General features: G+C 44.5%; 1 protein-coding gene across 5 annotated transcripts in view; it reads right to left on the bottom strand.

Moving 5' to 3' along the window:
• Hasp (Hig-anchoring scaffold protein) overlaps positions 1-12,638 on the bottom strand; it is a 122,462-nt gene that overhangs the window by 38,209 nt on the left and 71,615 nt on the right. For all 5 annotated transcript variants that reach the window (XR_016324748.1, XR_016324749.1, XR_016324750.1 and 2 more), the window contains exon 4: positions 4,519-4,591. Coding sequence is in view for 2 of the 5 variants with exons in the window: in XM_089735650.1 (XP_089591776.1) it covers positions 4,519-4,591 (73 nt within the window). In the remaining 3 variants the exon portion in view is untranslated. The remainder of the gene's footprint in view (positions 1-4,518; positions 4,592-12,638) is intronic.

The raw sequence follows: 12,638 nt of genomic DNA, 5'->3' as shown, positions 1-12,638 counted from the left end.
GACAAGAAGTCCCGTATGATGAGCACGAGACTATCCGGCACGCCCATGTTGAATAGTTTGAAAATCAAACCATTGTGCCAGACTTTGTCGAACGCTTTTGCGACGTCGAAGAAGAGAGCTCCCGTGTATAACGGTTTTGGTCGATTAAGCCCCACAAGAATGTGCTCCGTGAGGCGGTGCACCTGTTGAACGCATGAGTGATTTGTACGGAATCCGAATTGTTCATCGATGAGAATGCCCTTGGATGAGACGAAGTCTCTGAGGCGTTTGTAGAGCAGACGCTCATACAGTTTGCCTAGAGACATGAGGAGGCTAATCGGGCGGTAGCTCGTCGGATGATTTTTTGGTTTACCGGGTTTATGTATGCCGATAACGTCCGCTTCTTTCCACACCGCGGGAAAGATACAGTTCGCCATAGCGGCATTGAAAATAGATGCCAACATCACGATGAGTTGGACGGGTAGAAGTTTAATAACGCGGTTAGATATACCGTCGGAACCGGGAGCCTTGCGAGGACGTAGGTCTTTGATCAAGTCTTTAACTTCTATCGGGGTGACGGGTGGTAACGCATCCGATGGTGGCAAGGAGGCTCTGCGTTCTACCTCACTGTCTACTAATTCTACATGAACAGGGTCCACGGATTGAGTGCTGGGCGTGCACTGGGTTTGCAATGTATCGGCCAGCAGCTCTGCTTTTTCGTCATCATCGAACGCCGCGAGTCGGCCTGAGGGGCCTACGAGGGGGGCATAGTTACTACCGTATCCGATTTGAGAGTACGAGCTAAGCGGTAGTAAGACCTTTGGGAGGGCGCGAGTCCTTCTAAGAAATCAGACCATCTGGCATCTCGGACTTCGGCGATGCGAGACTTTACGTCGCGTTGTAGGGCACGCATTCGAATACGATTTTCCGCGGTAGGATACCTGTCGTAGGCGCGTATCGAGGCGTTCTTAGCTCTAAGGAGTTCCCTAATATCGTCGGACAATTTGAAGCGGTGAAGGAAGTCCTCCGCTACAACTTGTTTCGATGACCTATCTAATGTCGAGGTGATGTGTGACGTTAAGATGTCTATGGCTTCAGCGGTATCCTGAGGAGACGGGATAGAGTCCGGGTTAAACGGGAGCGACGGTGGATCAGATTCAGCCAGGCTGATGCCCAGCGTGTGCCAATCCACCACAGTCCTCGTGACGGGAACGGAATCGGGAGCGCGACCGAGCTTCATAACGACGGGACGGTGGTCTGAATCTAATTCTGAAACTACTTCGATCGAGTGTAAGCGCAGAGTTACGTTTTTTAATAACGCTATGTCGAGTATATCCGGGCGATGCGCGATATTTAGCGGGTAGTGAGTCGGGGTTAGCGGAGCGACGATATCGAAGGCGAGATCATCGACTAACGCGTCAAGCCGCCTGCCATTCGGGGTTGTGGTGTGTGAGTTCCACCTGATGTGTTTACAATTTAGGTCGCCCGCCAGAATGACAGAGCTCCCCATACCGAGCAGCGCCTCGATATCACTGCTTAGAACGATCTTATCCGGTGGAAGATAAACGGACGCGATAACGATCGGCGCGTGTCCCGTCAGTGAGATTCGGCACACTGATGCTTCGATATTAGCGAGCGCGGGAGGATCGAGCGGGACGCAATGCAGGGCTCTTCTATAGTAAATGACGGTACCACCACCACGGGCAGAGAGCCTGTCGTTCCTGACCATGTTATAGTTCGCGATTTTAGGGTCACGGCGCGCGGGCTTAAGTAGGGTCTCCTGCACTAAAAAGATATCAATTTGATGGTCACGCAAAAAGTCAGAAACCTGATCACGTTGATTTGCGAGACCGTAAGCGTTAAAAAATCCTATCGTTACGGATAGGGGCTTTATTCTACTTATATACGCCATTGATTACCGGCGGAGTGAGGGGAGGACGTACGTATTTAATGACGCGTATACGTCGGCGTATTCTTGCACAACGGCGATAAAGTGTTGTGCAGTGGAGGCAGCGCGAATGGCGTCGCCCAAAGCGTTAACGCGCTCAAAGTTGATCGACTGAAAGAAGTCGATCGCTAAAGCGAGATTTTCGGACGCGGTCGGAGGGCAAGTCGCGGGAGAGGGACGAGTCGCGGGGGCGGGACGAATCGCGGAGGAGGGAGTTGTAGCCGTGTTCGTGTACGGCAGCGGTTTTGCCCAGGCCGAGACACTGGGCACCGCCGCCGGAACGAATGCTGGCTTAGCCTGCGACGCAGAGGGTGCCGTGGCTTTGATGTCTGGGCCGGAAGCTCGGAGGCGGTTTTGGCGGGCGACGCGGCGATTTATTTTAGGGGCTCGGGGGCAACCACGGTAATTCGCGGGGTGACCCTGTGTTCGACACAGGACGCAGCTAGGCGGTTCCGTCGCGGTTTTTTGGTCGCGAGCGCAGAGGGCCGTGGCGTGATCGCCCAAACACTTAACACATCGGGGGCGCGCGTGACAGTTACGGGAAGAGTGCCCGTACAATTGACAGTTATGGCACTGGCTAGGAGTGCCTTTTTTATGGGGGGCTTCGATGGCGATACCGGAGAGCCTACAGACGGTCTGTGTGTTGAAGATTTTCTTACCCTCGGGGGTAGGCTGGAGGGTGACTAGAACCATATTATATGGCTCCCTACCGCGACCGGTGTGCATACGGTGCACAGAATTCACTGGAAAGCCCTGTTCTAACAGATCGGCCTTGACGAGCTCTACATCTAACTCTTTAGGGATTCCGCGTATTACAACGCGGAGTTCGCGCTCCTCCTGGAGCGTATAAGTATGGAAACTTATACGTTCCTTACGGAGGTAAGAAGAGAGGGCCCTATGGTCGTCGGGTGTTTGAACCTTAATTTGAATGCCGTTCGCGAGGTTACGGGCATTCGTGAAAGTTATATTTTTGGCCTTAAGGGCCAGGCAAACTCGATCCCAAGCTGCCTTCTCCTGAAGGATAACCGGGGGAGGGGTCTGGGTTTTATTTTGTGCCACCGGACGCGGCGACGGAGTGGCACGGGCTGGGGGCGCAACGGGAGTCTGAGGGCGGGGGCGCGACGCGTTCACGGCTTTGCTAATTTTAGCGGCCGCGGGAGCTCGAGACTCCGCGGCACGCTTCTTACCCTTCTGTACCAGGGTGAATCCATCCGTCGATGAGGCGGGGGCGAGGTCGACCTCCATGTCCGAGTCAGAGTCGGAGCACGAGGAGGCGGGTGCAGGCGACCTACGAGCAAGTGTAGGTGTTTTAGAGGGCGCGACGGAGGCCGCGGATGATCGCTCAGCTGAAACGATGGTCACGGCAGACGACGCAGCAGCTTTTCTCGCCAGTATAGGCGACACGGGAGCGGCAGGCACGACAGAGGCTGCGGTGCTCAATGCAGAAGCTCTGCACGCAGGTACAGGCGACGCAGGAGCAGCGAGCGCGGCGGAGTCCTCGAGAGGGCTCGCAGTGTGATTGGCCTTGAAGGCCAGAAACTCTGAGGCGAGCTGTGGGTGGCGAAGTCGGAGGAATTCCGCGAATACAGCGTCCATGATCGCTGAGTACCCAGGTGGGGCGGCCCCGGGTCTTGAAACACTCGCCTTGCGGCGAGGCCCCAACTTCTCGGACCTGAGCGGTTCTATTGAACACAGGTGGCAATGCGGCGCGATTACTACAGGACAAAGAAAAAGCACAACAAAACAGAAATTACAAAAAGAAACAAAACAAATAAATACTTGCAGGAAAACACTTTGTCGGCAAATGTTCCACAAACACAAAAATAACTAAAACAAAATAAATAAAAGCTTCCAGGAAACACACTTGGTCGGCAGATGTATCACGAACACAGGCCGCGCGAACAATGGCCGGGCTAACAAAAGCCGGGCGAACAAAGACCGGGCGATCGAGTGGACGATGAGCACGTCCGCACGTGACGGGTGCCTCTATCGGAATGTGGCCCAAATAGTCTGAAGCGCACTAAACGCGGTGAATGAAAGAATCGGTCGAGTTATGTTTGTACAATCATAACTGTGGCACGCTTGCCCCGCCTACATTACCATTCCAACCTTATTTATCTATTCCGTGTTCCCAATAAATTAAACGTGTCATTTATCGAATGTAAACAATAGTATTTTTTTCTTCACTAGACAGGCCGTAAGAGCACAGTAAGCGCAGAACATTTCGGGAGGTAAGTAGGTAAGTTAGAAGACTTGAAAGATACAAGACATAAAACGGCTTCGCAGTTTAAATAGCTAAAGTAGTTTTTATTTTTATTGCTTACATGGGTGGACGAGCTCACAGCCCACCTGGTCTTAAGTAGTAACTAGAGCCCATAGACGTCTACAACGTAAGTGCGCCACCCACCTTGAGATATGCGTTCTACGGTTTCAGTATAGTTACAACGGCTGCCCCACCCTTCAAACCGAAACGTATTACTGCTTCACGGCAGAAATAGGCAGGCAGGTGGTACCTACCGTGTGGCCTCACAAGAGGTCCTACCACTACCACTAGTAAAAGTAGTACACGGATTAAGAGAGTTCGTACGTACTTATCTCCGAACAGTCGACCAGTGAAGGTAACCTTCCCTATTTCAGGCTGTTCCAACTCAGGACATTCGCGATCTGAAACAAATCAGGTAACGTTATATAATCTTAATACATATGTATAAATTACGTGTCACGTTGTTTGTCCGCGATGGACACCTAAACTACTGAACCGATTTAAACTTTTTTTTTTAAATATGTCTTTTGTTCCAACTTATGCCATAGGATGGTTTTTATTTCGATTAATGGTTGCAATATTAATTAATTAATAATTGATGTGCCTTTGGAAAACATACAGCATTGTATTATGAAGAAGCAGTGTGTACTTAGCTTAGATTCCTTGTCTATGTCCAACCATAGACCGTCAATTTAGTTCCATCTTTAGCCGCTAGGTGCTGCCAGCAAGTATAAAGGGAGCGCAGCCATCTTTGATCTTCATAGCGTTGTGTACTTTCGTACTGTGAAGTCGCAAGTCCACAAATATTTATTCGACTTCTTATTAATTGCAAAAAAATATTTATTTTGTGTTTCTATGAGTGTTATTTTGCAATCATTACGAGTATTATTTACCAATCCTATCATCGGACGCCATGAATCACGCGTCATCTGTTGGAGGTGATGTTGAGTCAAGCTCCATAATTTCCGAGAGGGAAGATGTCCAGGCGAGACGCGATGGAGACGCCTCGCGTTCGAACAGCTCGTCAAGCGAAAAAGAACAAAAGGAGTCTCTGCGTAAGAAACGACGGGATTCAAAGGTAACGGTCGATCTTCGAATCGGCTCGTTATCCCACCAGGTCAGTGACGTTGTAAATCTAATAATGCATCAACTGTGTGTAACAATTGAATGTAACGAAAAATGTTGTAAACAAATTGATCTCGTCAATACGGAAATTTTGACAAAAACACAACAGATTTAAACTAATAATCTTTGTAACATAATTACTGAAAACTTTGACAAATCGTCTCCGTCGTACAAGTTACCCGTAAAAAGCGTTTTAAATTGTATACGGAAAAAAGGGCCGTATGTATAGAAATAACACGTCAAAGTTTAATTTCCGTGGTCTCTAACAAAGTATCCTGTTGCCAACGCACCACTCATTGAGGAATTTTTGTTTGATAATAGTAAATTGAAATCTATTCAGTCCCTCTGAGGGCTACAATCCTATTTGTCACGATCTCGTACAAAAGGTAAGCCAAACATTATAAACAATCATAGTCTGTAACATCTGGCACAATCCAGAGGGGGGCAATTGAAGACACCGACGGGAGGCACTGAGTGCCACCAAAATTGTAATAATTTGTAAACCATGTATGGTTACCAAATACCGTAAAAAAAAGAAAAAAAATAACAAAAAAAAAAAAAAAAACTACCTTTTTTCTGCGGAAGAAAAGCGACGGATCAATGCGTCCAATTTTGGATCTTCGAGAGTTGAACAAGGTCGTAAAGATAAAACACCTAACTGTTTTCGGACACCTAGGTACCAAACTTTCTCCACCCAGGGGACTGGATGATAGAATTGAACATTTCTCAGGAATATTTTTCTAGTATCAGTCGCAAAATTTCGTCGATACTTCTTGAGGATCAGTACCAAGGTACCAGTATCAGTACCTCCAGGAAGGAATCGGTACCTTCTTATGAGTTAGTATGAAATGACATGCCTACCCTTCGGTCTGGCTTCAGAGCCACACCTTTTTGCTTCTATAACATGCGGGTCGCAGAGACCTTGCGTGCAAAGGGAACTCGAGTGCTAGTGTCTACTAGACGACTTCCTTTTTGGTCGACCAAGACAAATCCAAGTTGAAACTTCAGGCTGCAGAAGCTGTGAAGCTTTTGGATTAACCTTTTTTTTCCATAACATGCTGGGTCGCAGAGACCTTGCGTGCAAAAGGAACTCGAGTGCTAGTCTACCTAGACGACTTCCTTTTGGTCGACCAAAACAAATCCAAGTTGAAACTTCAGGCTGCAGAAGCTGTGAAGGTTTTGGATTATCTGGGCTGGCATGTCAATTTCCATTATATAGGGTGCTCGGTCGCTCGGTCGCTCGATCGCGGAGATATTGCGTGCAAAGTCAAGTGCTAGCTTACCTACACGACTTAATCTTGTTTCACCAAGACAAATAAACGTTTTTGTTCCCATAGCATGCTCGGTCGCGGAGACCTTGCGTACATAGGGAAGTCAAATGTTAACGTACCTACGCGACTTTCTCTTGGTCCTTGAAGACAAATACACCTTTTTGCTTCCACAGCATGCTCGGTCGCGGAGGCATTGCGTGCAAAATCGAAGTGCTAGCTTACTTACACGACATGATCTTGTTTCACCAAGACAAATAAACGTTTTTGCTCCCATAGCATGCTCGGTCGCGAAGACCTTACGTACATAGGGAAGTCAAATGTTAACCTACCTACGCGACTTTTTCTTGGTCCATGAAGACAAATACACCTTTTTTGCTTGCATAGCATGCTCGGTCGCGGAAACATTGCGTGCAAAGGGATGTTGAGTGTTATCCCACCTACGCAAATCCCACCAGGTCCATCAAAAGAAGTCCAAGTTGAGTCTTCAGGCCACATAAGCTGTAAAGCTCTTGGATTATTTGGGCTGCCAAGTCAGCCTTACAAAAAATCAATTAGTACACTGGTTCAAGAGATGACATGTCTAGGGATTCGATGGAAAATTGCGAGAAACGAAGTGGCCACTCAACAACATCCTAGCTCAAACTCTGACGGAATTACATCAATCTATGCTAACTTGCAAATTTTCTTGCAAAGTTTCAAGAAAAGGGGTAAAAAACAGGCCATCCTGCATGTGTTAACAATTAAATGCAGTGCTGACGCGAAGCCACATGATAGACATTGCCGATACACAAAACCAACCATTTCCTGGCAACGGAAGCTTCGGACATGTGTATGGGTTACAAATGCAGTGCTGACGCGGAGCCACATGTCAAACATTGCCGAGACCCAAAACCAACCATTTCCTGGCAACGGAAGCTTCGGACATGGGTAGGGGTTACAATTAGACAAAATATTAACGTCCTGTCTATGGTCAGCTCAACAACAGAAACGGCTCACCCACAAAAGAGCTATTTGCAATGGTAGTGACAATCAAAATGAATCTGAAAGTATTTCACTAACGTTGACCTTTCGATTTTTAAACCTAAGCGATAAGTTCAAGATAACTGTCAGCTTATCTCTCGGGGAGATACAACATCATAGCCGACAGGCTATCACGAGGAAATCAACCTGCGAAATGGCACTTTTTACCACAAGTGACCACAAAAGTTTTTCGAAAGTGGGGTCATCCGGATATAAACCCATTCGCCGACCAAGATTGGATACCTTCAGCAGACCGTAGAGGATGCAACTAGCATGGAGAATTCCTCCTCTCAACCTTCTCCCCAAAGTACTGACTCACTTCAACAGTGTCTAGGGAACCTACCTGGTAGTGTTCCCAGACTGAGCGAAAGCATTTGGGTTTCCAAGCCCTCAGATCCCGAACGCTAGATAACTCGCACGAAATCCAAAACCTGCCTCCTCCACAGGTTAAACATTAACCCTGAAAGCTTAGAAAGGGGGGGGGGAGGTTGTACAAATAATGACTGGTCTAAACAGGAGATTTGTTGAAAATTAGCTGGTGTCAATCCACTTTGTCAGCATACTTACCAGCAACTAGAAGATGGTGCATATGGTGCTACAGTTTTAAAATTGATCCTAAGTCTGCAGATGTTGCCAAATTCTTTCTTCTTTTCCAAAAAAAAAAAAAAAAATTTTGCCTATAAAACAATCCTTCTGCATCATAAAGCAGCGCTGTCAACTTTCTGTGGGCGAAATACATGTAGGACAGCAAACATTCTCAAGCTCTCTAATAAAAATTGCTATTTTAAAAAAGCCATCGGAATAACTAAACAAAATTCAACTACTTATTACAATTTTACTAAGTGTAGTCCCATTCACATGAGATCCGAGAATAGTTCTAAACTGGTTTTCTTCAAACCCAGCCACCACATCACGCTTCAATGTAGCTTGAAGGACACCAACAACCATGTTGCTGGCTACGGGACGCAGAGTTAATGACCTTACTTTGCTCAACATTTCTAAAGACAGTTTCTTTGATAACAGAGAAAAACATCTTTCTGATACCAGTCTTTGGGTCTAAAATTGAAATCCATTTTCGTCAATAATCTGCATAAGTGCTTTCTAAACATGAAACTAAAGACATGCCCGGTAAGATTCGTAAGGACTTTTTTCTATGTGTGTTGTCACAAAAGCGGCATCCCGTACTGTAATTGGAAACTGGTCTTCGTTCAACCTTACGAGGTAATGGCATCAACGCATCTCTAAGAAGTGGTAGATCAGCAGTAGCCTCTGAGATGGATTGATAATGAACCAATGGACGAAATACTTTCTAGAGGCAATTGCAAATCATCCAAACGTTTACAATAATTATTGCCGAATAATAGAGCTTCGTAAAGATCCTCACGATTCTTTTTTTCAACACATTTACTTCTACATGATGTGTATACATCATTTATACAATTTATACATTTTCTTGTATATACAAGATAAAATGTTTATTACAAACTTTAAATATTTTTTAATTATTGAATTAACGTGGAAGTTAACAACTGTTTTTTCGATTTAATAATTATATAAATTATGAACATTATCATTGCGCTTCATAATTTTATTATGGCTTTACCTATTTCATCATAGCGTTGTGCTTAATAATTTCACCAGCAGATAACAAACACGTCTTCATAATACAATGCTGTATGTTTTCCAAAGGCACATCAATATTACGGTTTTACATAACAATAAAACCGATATTATGTGCCGAGAAGGAAAACATACAGCATTGCAGGAAGTTCTTCCTGGTGAAGACTATGAAGATCAAAGATGGCTGCGCTCCCTTTATACTTGCTGGCAGCACCTAGCGGCTAAAGATGGAACTAAATTGACGGTCTATGGTTGGACATAGACAAGGAATCTAAGCTAAGTACACACTGCTTCTTCATAATACAATGCTGTATGTTTTCCTTCTCGGCACATAATATCGGTTTTATTGTTATGTAAAACCGTAATATTTAATTATTTCTTATTTTGATTATTGTTACTAATTGTAAGTTTCATAAGTCTAAAACAGATGGCACCTTAAATCAGTTTTACAGACAATTTTAATACTGTCTGACATTAATATCTCATAGATGGCGCTGTGTTAAAAATACCAACGTTTCTTAACTTTGTTAGCTTTTGGTAATAGCATAGCCGGCCACGTGTTATTTAGAAACAAAAACCTTAGCCACGCAACGTGTGGCCGGGTCTGCTAGTATAGGTATTATATGTTATACTATTGTGGCGGGTAGCCATCACCCAACACAAAGATATTTGATAGATGCCTGAATGCCGCTTACGACATTTTCAGGATAAGCTTGCATTCGTTCACCAATAAAATAAGTGATAAAGTATCCTCGAACGATTTTGGAAGCTCCGCGTCTAATCTAATAATTACAGTGTATAATCTTGCACAACAATTAAATTATTATTATCTGTCCAATAACAAATGAACCAACTTCCGACTGAACGAAACTTTGTCAATTAATTTATCGAGTTGAAGTTCGAGATTAGCTACAGTCTTCCGGTAATTTATACGTTCCGTATTCTTTATATTATTTGTTGCAGGATATCATAGTGTTTCACTTTCTTTTTTTATGATTGAAGGATTACTGGTGGCCCGGAGTCCTTTCCAGTTTCACCAGGACAGGTGGGCGAGCAAAGACTCAGCCAGAAGGGGTGGGATTTGCTAACAGCTGCCCGAGCGCCTCCGAAGAAGACCTAACAACTCAAGAGCAACTGCTTCGTGAATGAATCTACTACTGGATCGGAATCGCGACTAGCTGAGAAGATCCGGCGTGAATCTCAGCGGGCTGATGCATGGGTTAGGTTGCCAGTCGACCTCTTTGTCGTTCGACATATTATTATGTATTTATTTATTACAAGGAGGACCAACAGTCCAACTCAACAAAATACATAGATTAATATATAACAATAAAAAAAAAATAGAAACAAAAAGCCAATTAAAGGTCCTCCCAATATAAGCAAGTTAAAACACTAGAGAAAAAAAACACGTGTGGTACCTACCTACTCGGGGACTGCCGCGGTAAAGCTATTGCATAGCATTTTTTATGAACTTATGCAATTATAATTAGACAATAATAATTTAATATTAAAAAAATAAGACCACGCTATATTTATAAACATTAACAAAAGCAAAACATTAACTGTCCCCTTCACACTCATAGGCTAGATCGCGCGAGAGAGAGATGGGCAGACTTTTTATGATGCGCATGCAGTGCGACGTCACGCCGCGCGCTTATTCGCAAACACTACACAAGCGCAACGTGTGAATGTGTTGAAAGCGAGTTACATGGTATAATAGCCGGCAAACTTTTTGAGCATTTGTCGACGTAGTGGGGGTAAGTTCGCGCATGGTACACTCACGTGCAAAAACATTATTTACTCTGCGTCATAATGCTATTAAATTATGAAAATCAACATATTATGTATTTATTTATATATTTATTAGAACATCAACAAAAAATATAGGTTAATAATTGTAATAATTTAATCTTGGGGTAAAATAGATATTCCTTCTATTAAGTCAAAACTAGAGCTGTTGCCAGGTCTTGGTTCAGTTGAAGCGAAGCTGGTATTTGTAATTTTTTTTTCGTTATCCTAATCTTGACCATCATCATCATCACTGTTTTCATCACCCGAGTCGCTATCATCGTGATGAGTCGACATAGGGCTCATTGGTGTAGTTTACAACTCGGTCGGTTCGGTCTTCTTTTTTGTCTATAATTAATGATTTTTTGAAGATATTCGATTCGTAGTAATCGAATGTTACTTTTTTCAATTACCAGCTTCCGATTACTTTCTGTTTTTTTTTTCCATCTGAAGCCTAGCTCTTTCATAATTCGTCGTAAGCTTCATTCTGAGCCACTCACTACTCACTGATATTTTTCTTGCTTCCGAAGTCTGTTTTACTTTTTCCATATCATTCTTCCCCTGTTTTATAATGAAGCAATATACGTCGTACACAATTTTTCTACCCTTTCTTTTGAATACTACACCAGTTTGTCGCGGCATAGTGTATTTCTTATAAAAAATCAACAAACACTCAACATATAGCAATGGCAACAAAGTCAACAAGCAATTATAACAAATAACTTAACGATGAATAACGATTTTTACTGTACGCAAGCGTACTTTTGGGAGCAAGCGGAACTAGGGCGCGGTGCGGGACGCAAGGTTCGATTGATCTACCAATAACGCGCTCGATACGATTTCCCCTGCCGTCGCGCCTCACCCTCACCACCAAAGTGATCTAAAATTCGGTTCTGCGCAGTCAAGGTCATTTGCTCAAGAAGTTTGCCGGTTACTATAGGCGGAGTGAGGGTGTTAGGTTTTATTTTCGTTACGGAATTTCTTGATTCGGTCGCCGCGCTCAAAGCCCACGATAAAAGCTATGCAATAGCTTAAAAAAAGCAAAAAACCAGTACTACGTTAAAATTTGTCGAATGTCTATTCATTGTTCCGTAATCTCACTTCACGATCGCTTAGGCAGCATTGTGTAAACGTTCCCGATACCGGCTCCCCACTCGAAAAACAATAGTAGGGGCCGTGACCCGAGCACGCGAGAGTTTCCACTCCACCATTCAACCCCCTGGCGAAGATTATAAAGTATAGCGGAAACTGTTAAGGCCATATCATACCTAAGGCCTCACACCCTTAATTTAAGTAATTTATTAAGTTATACAACAAGGCAAGTCTCTGTTTTTGAAGCTTGAAGCGAAGCGACGAGCAAATCCGACCTGATGGAACAGTGGAACCAGAACATTTACTGGTGGTAGGACCTCTTGTGAGTCCGCGCGGGTAGGTACCACCACCCCGCCGATTTCTGTCGTGAAGCAGTAATGCGTTTCGATTTGAAGGGTGGGGCAGCCGTTGTAACTATACTGAGACCTTAGAACAAATCTCAAGGTGAGTGGCGCATTTACGTTGTAGATGTCTATCGGTTCTGGTAACCACTTAACACCACATGGGCTGTGAGCTCGTCCACCCATCTATG

This window comes from Bombyx mandarina, chromosome 20 (assembly GCF_030267445.1).
Source record: "Bombyx mandarina strain Sakado chromosome 20, ASM3026744v2".
Classification (NCBI taxonomy): Eukaryota; Metazoa; Arthropoda; class Insecta; order Lepidoptera; family Bombycidae; genus Bombyx; species Bombyx mandarina.
Note: the sequence above shows the minus strand (reverse complement) of the source record. Positions and strands in the feature narration are given on the sequence as shown.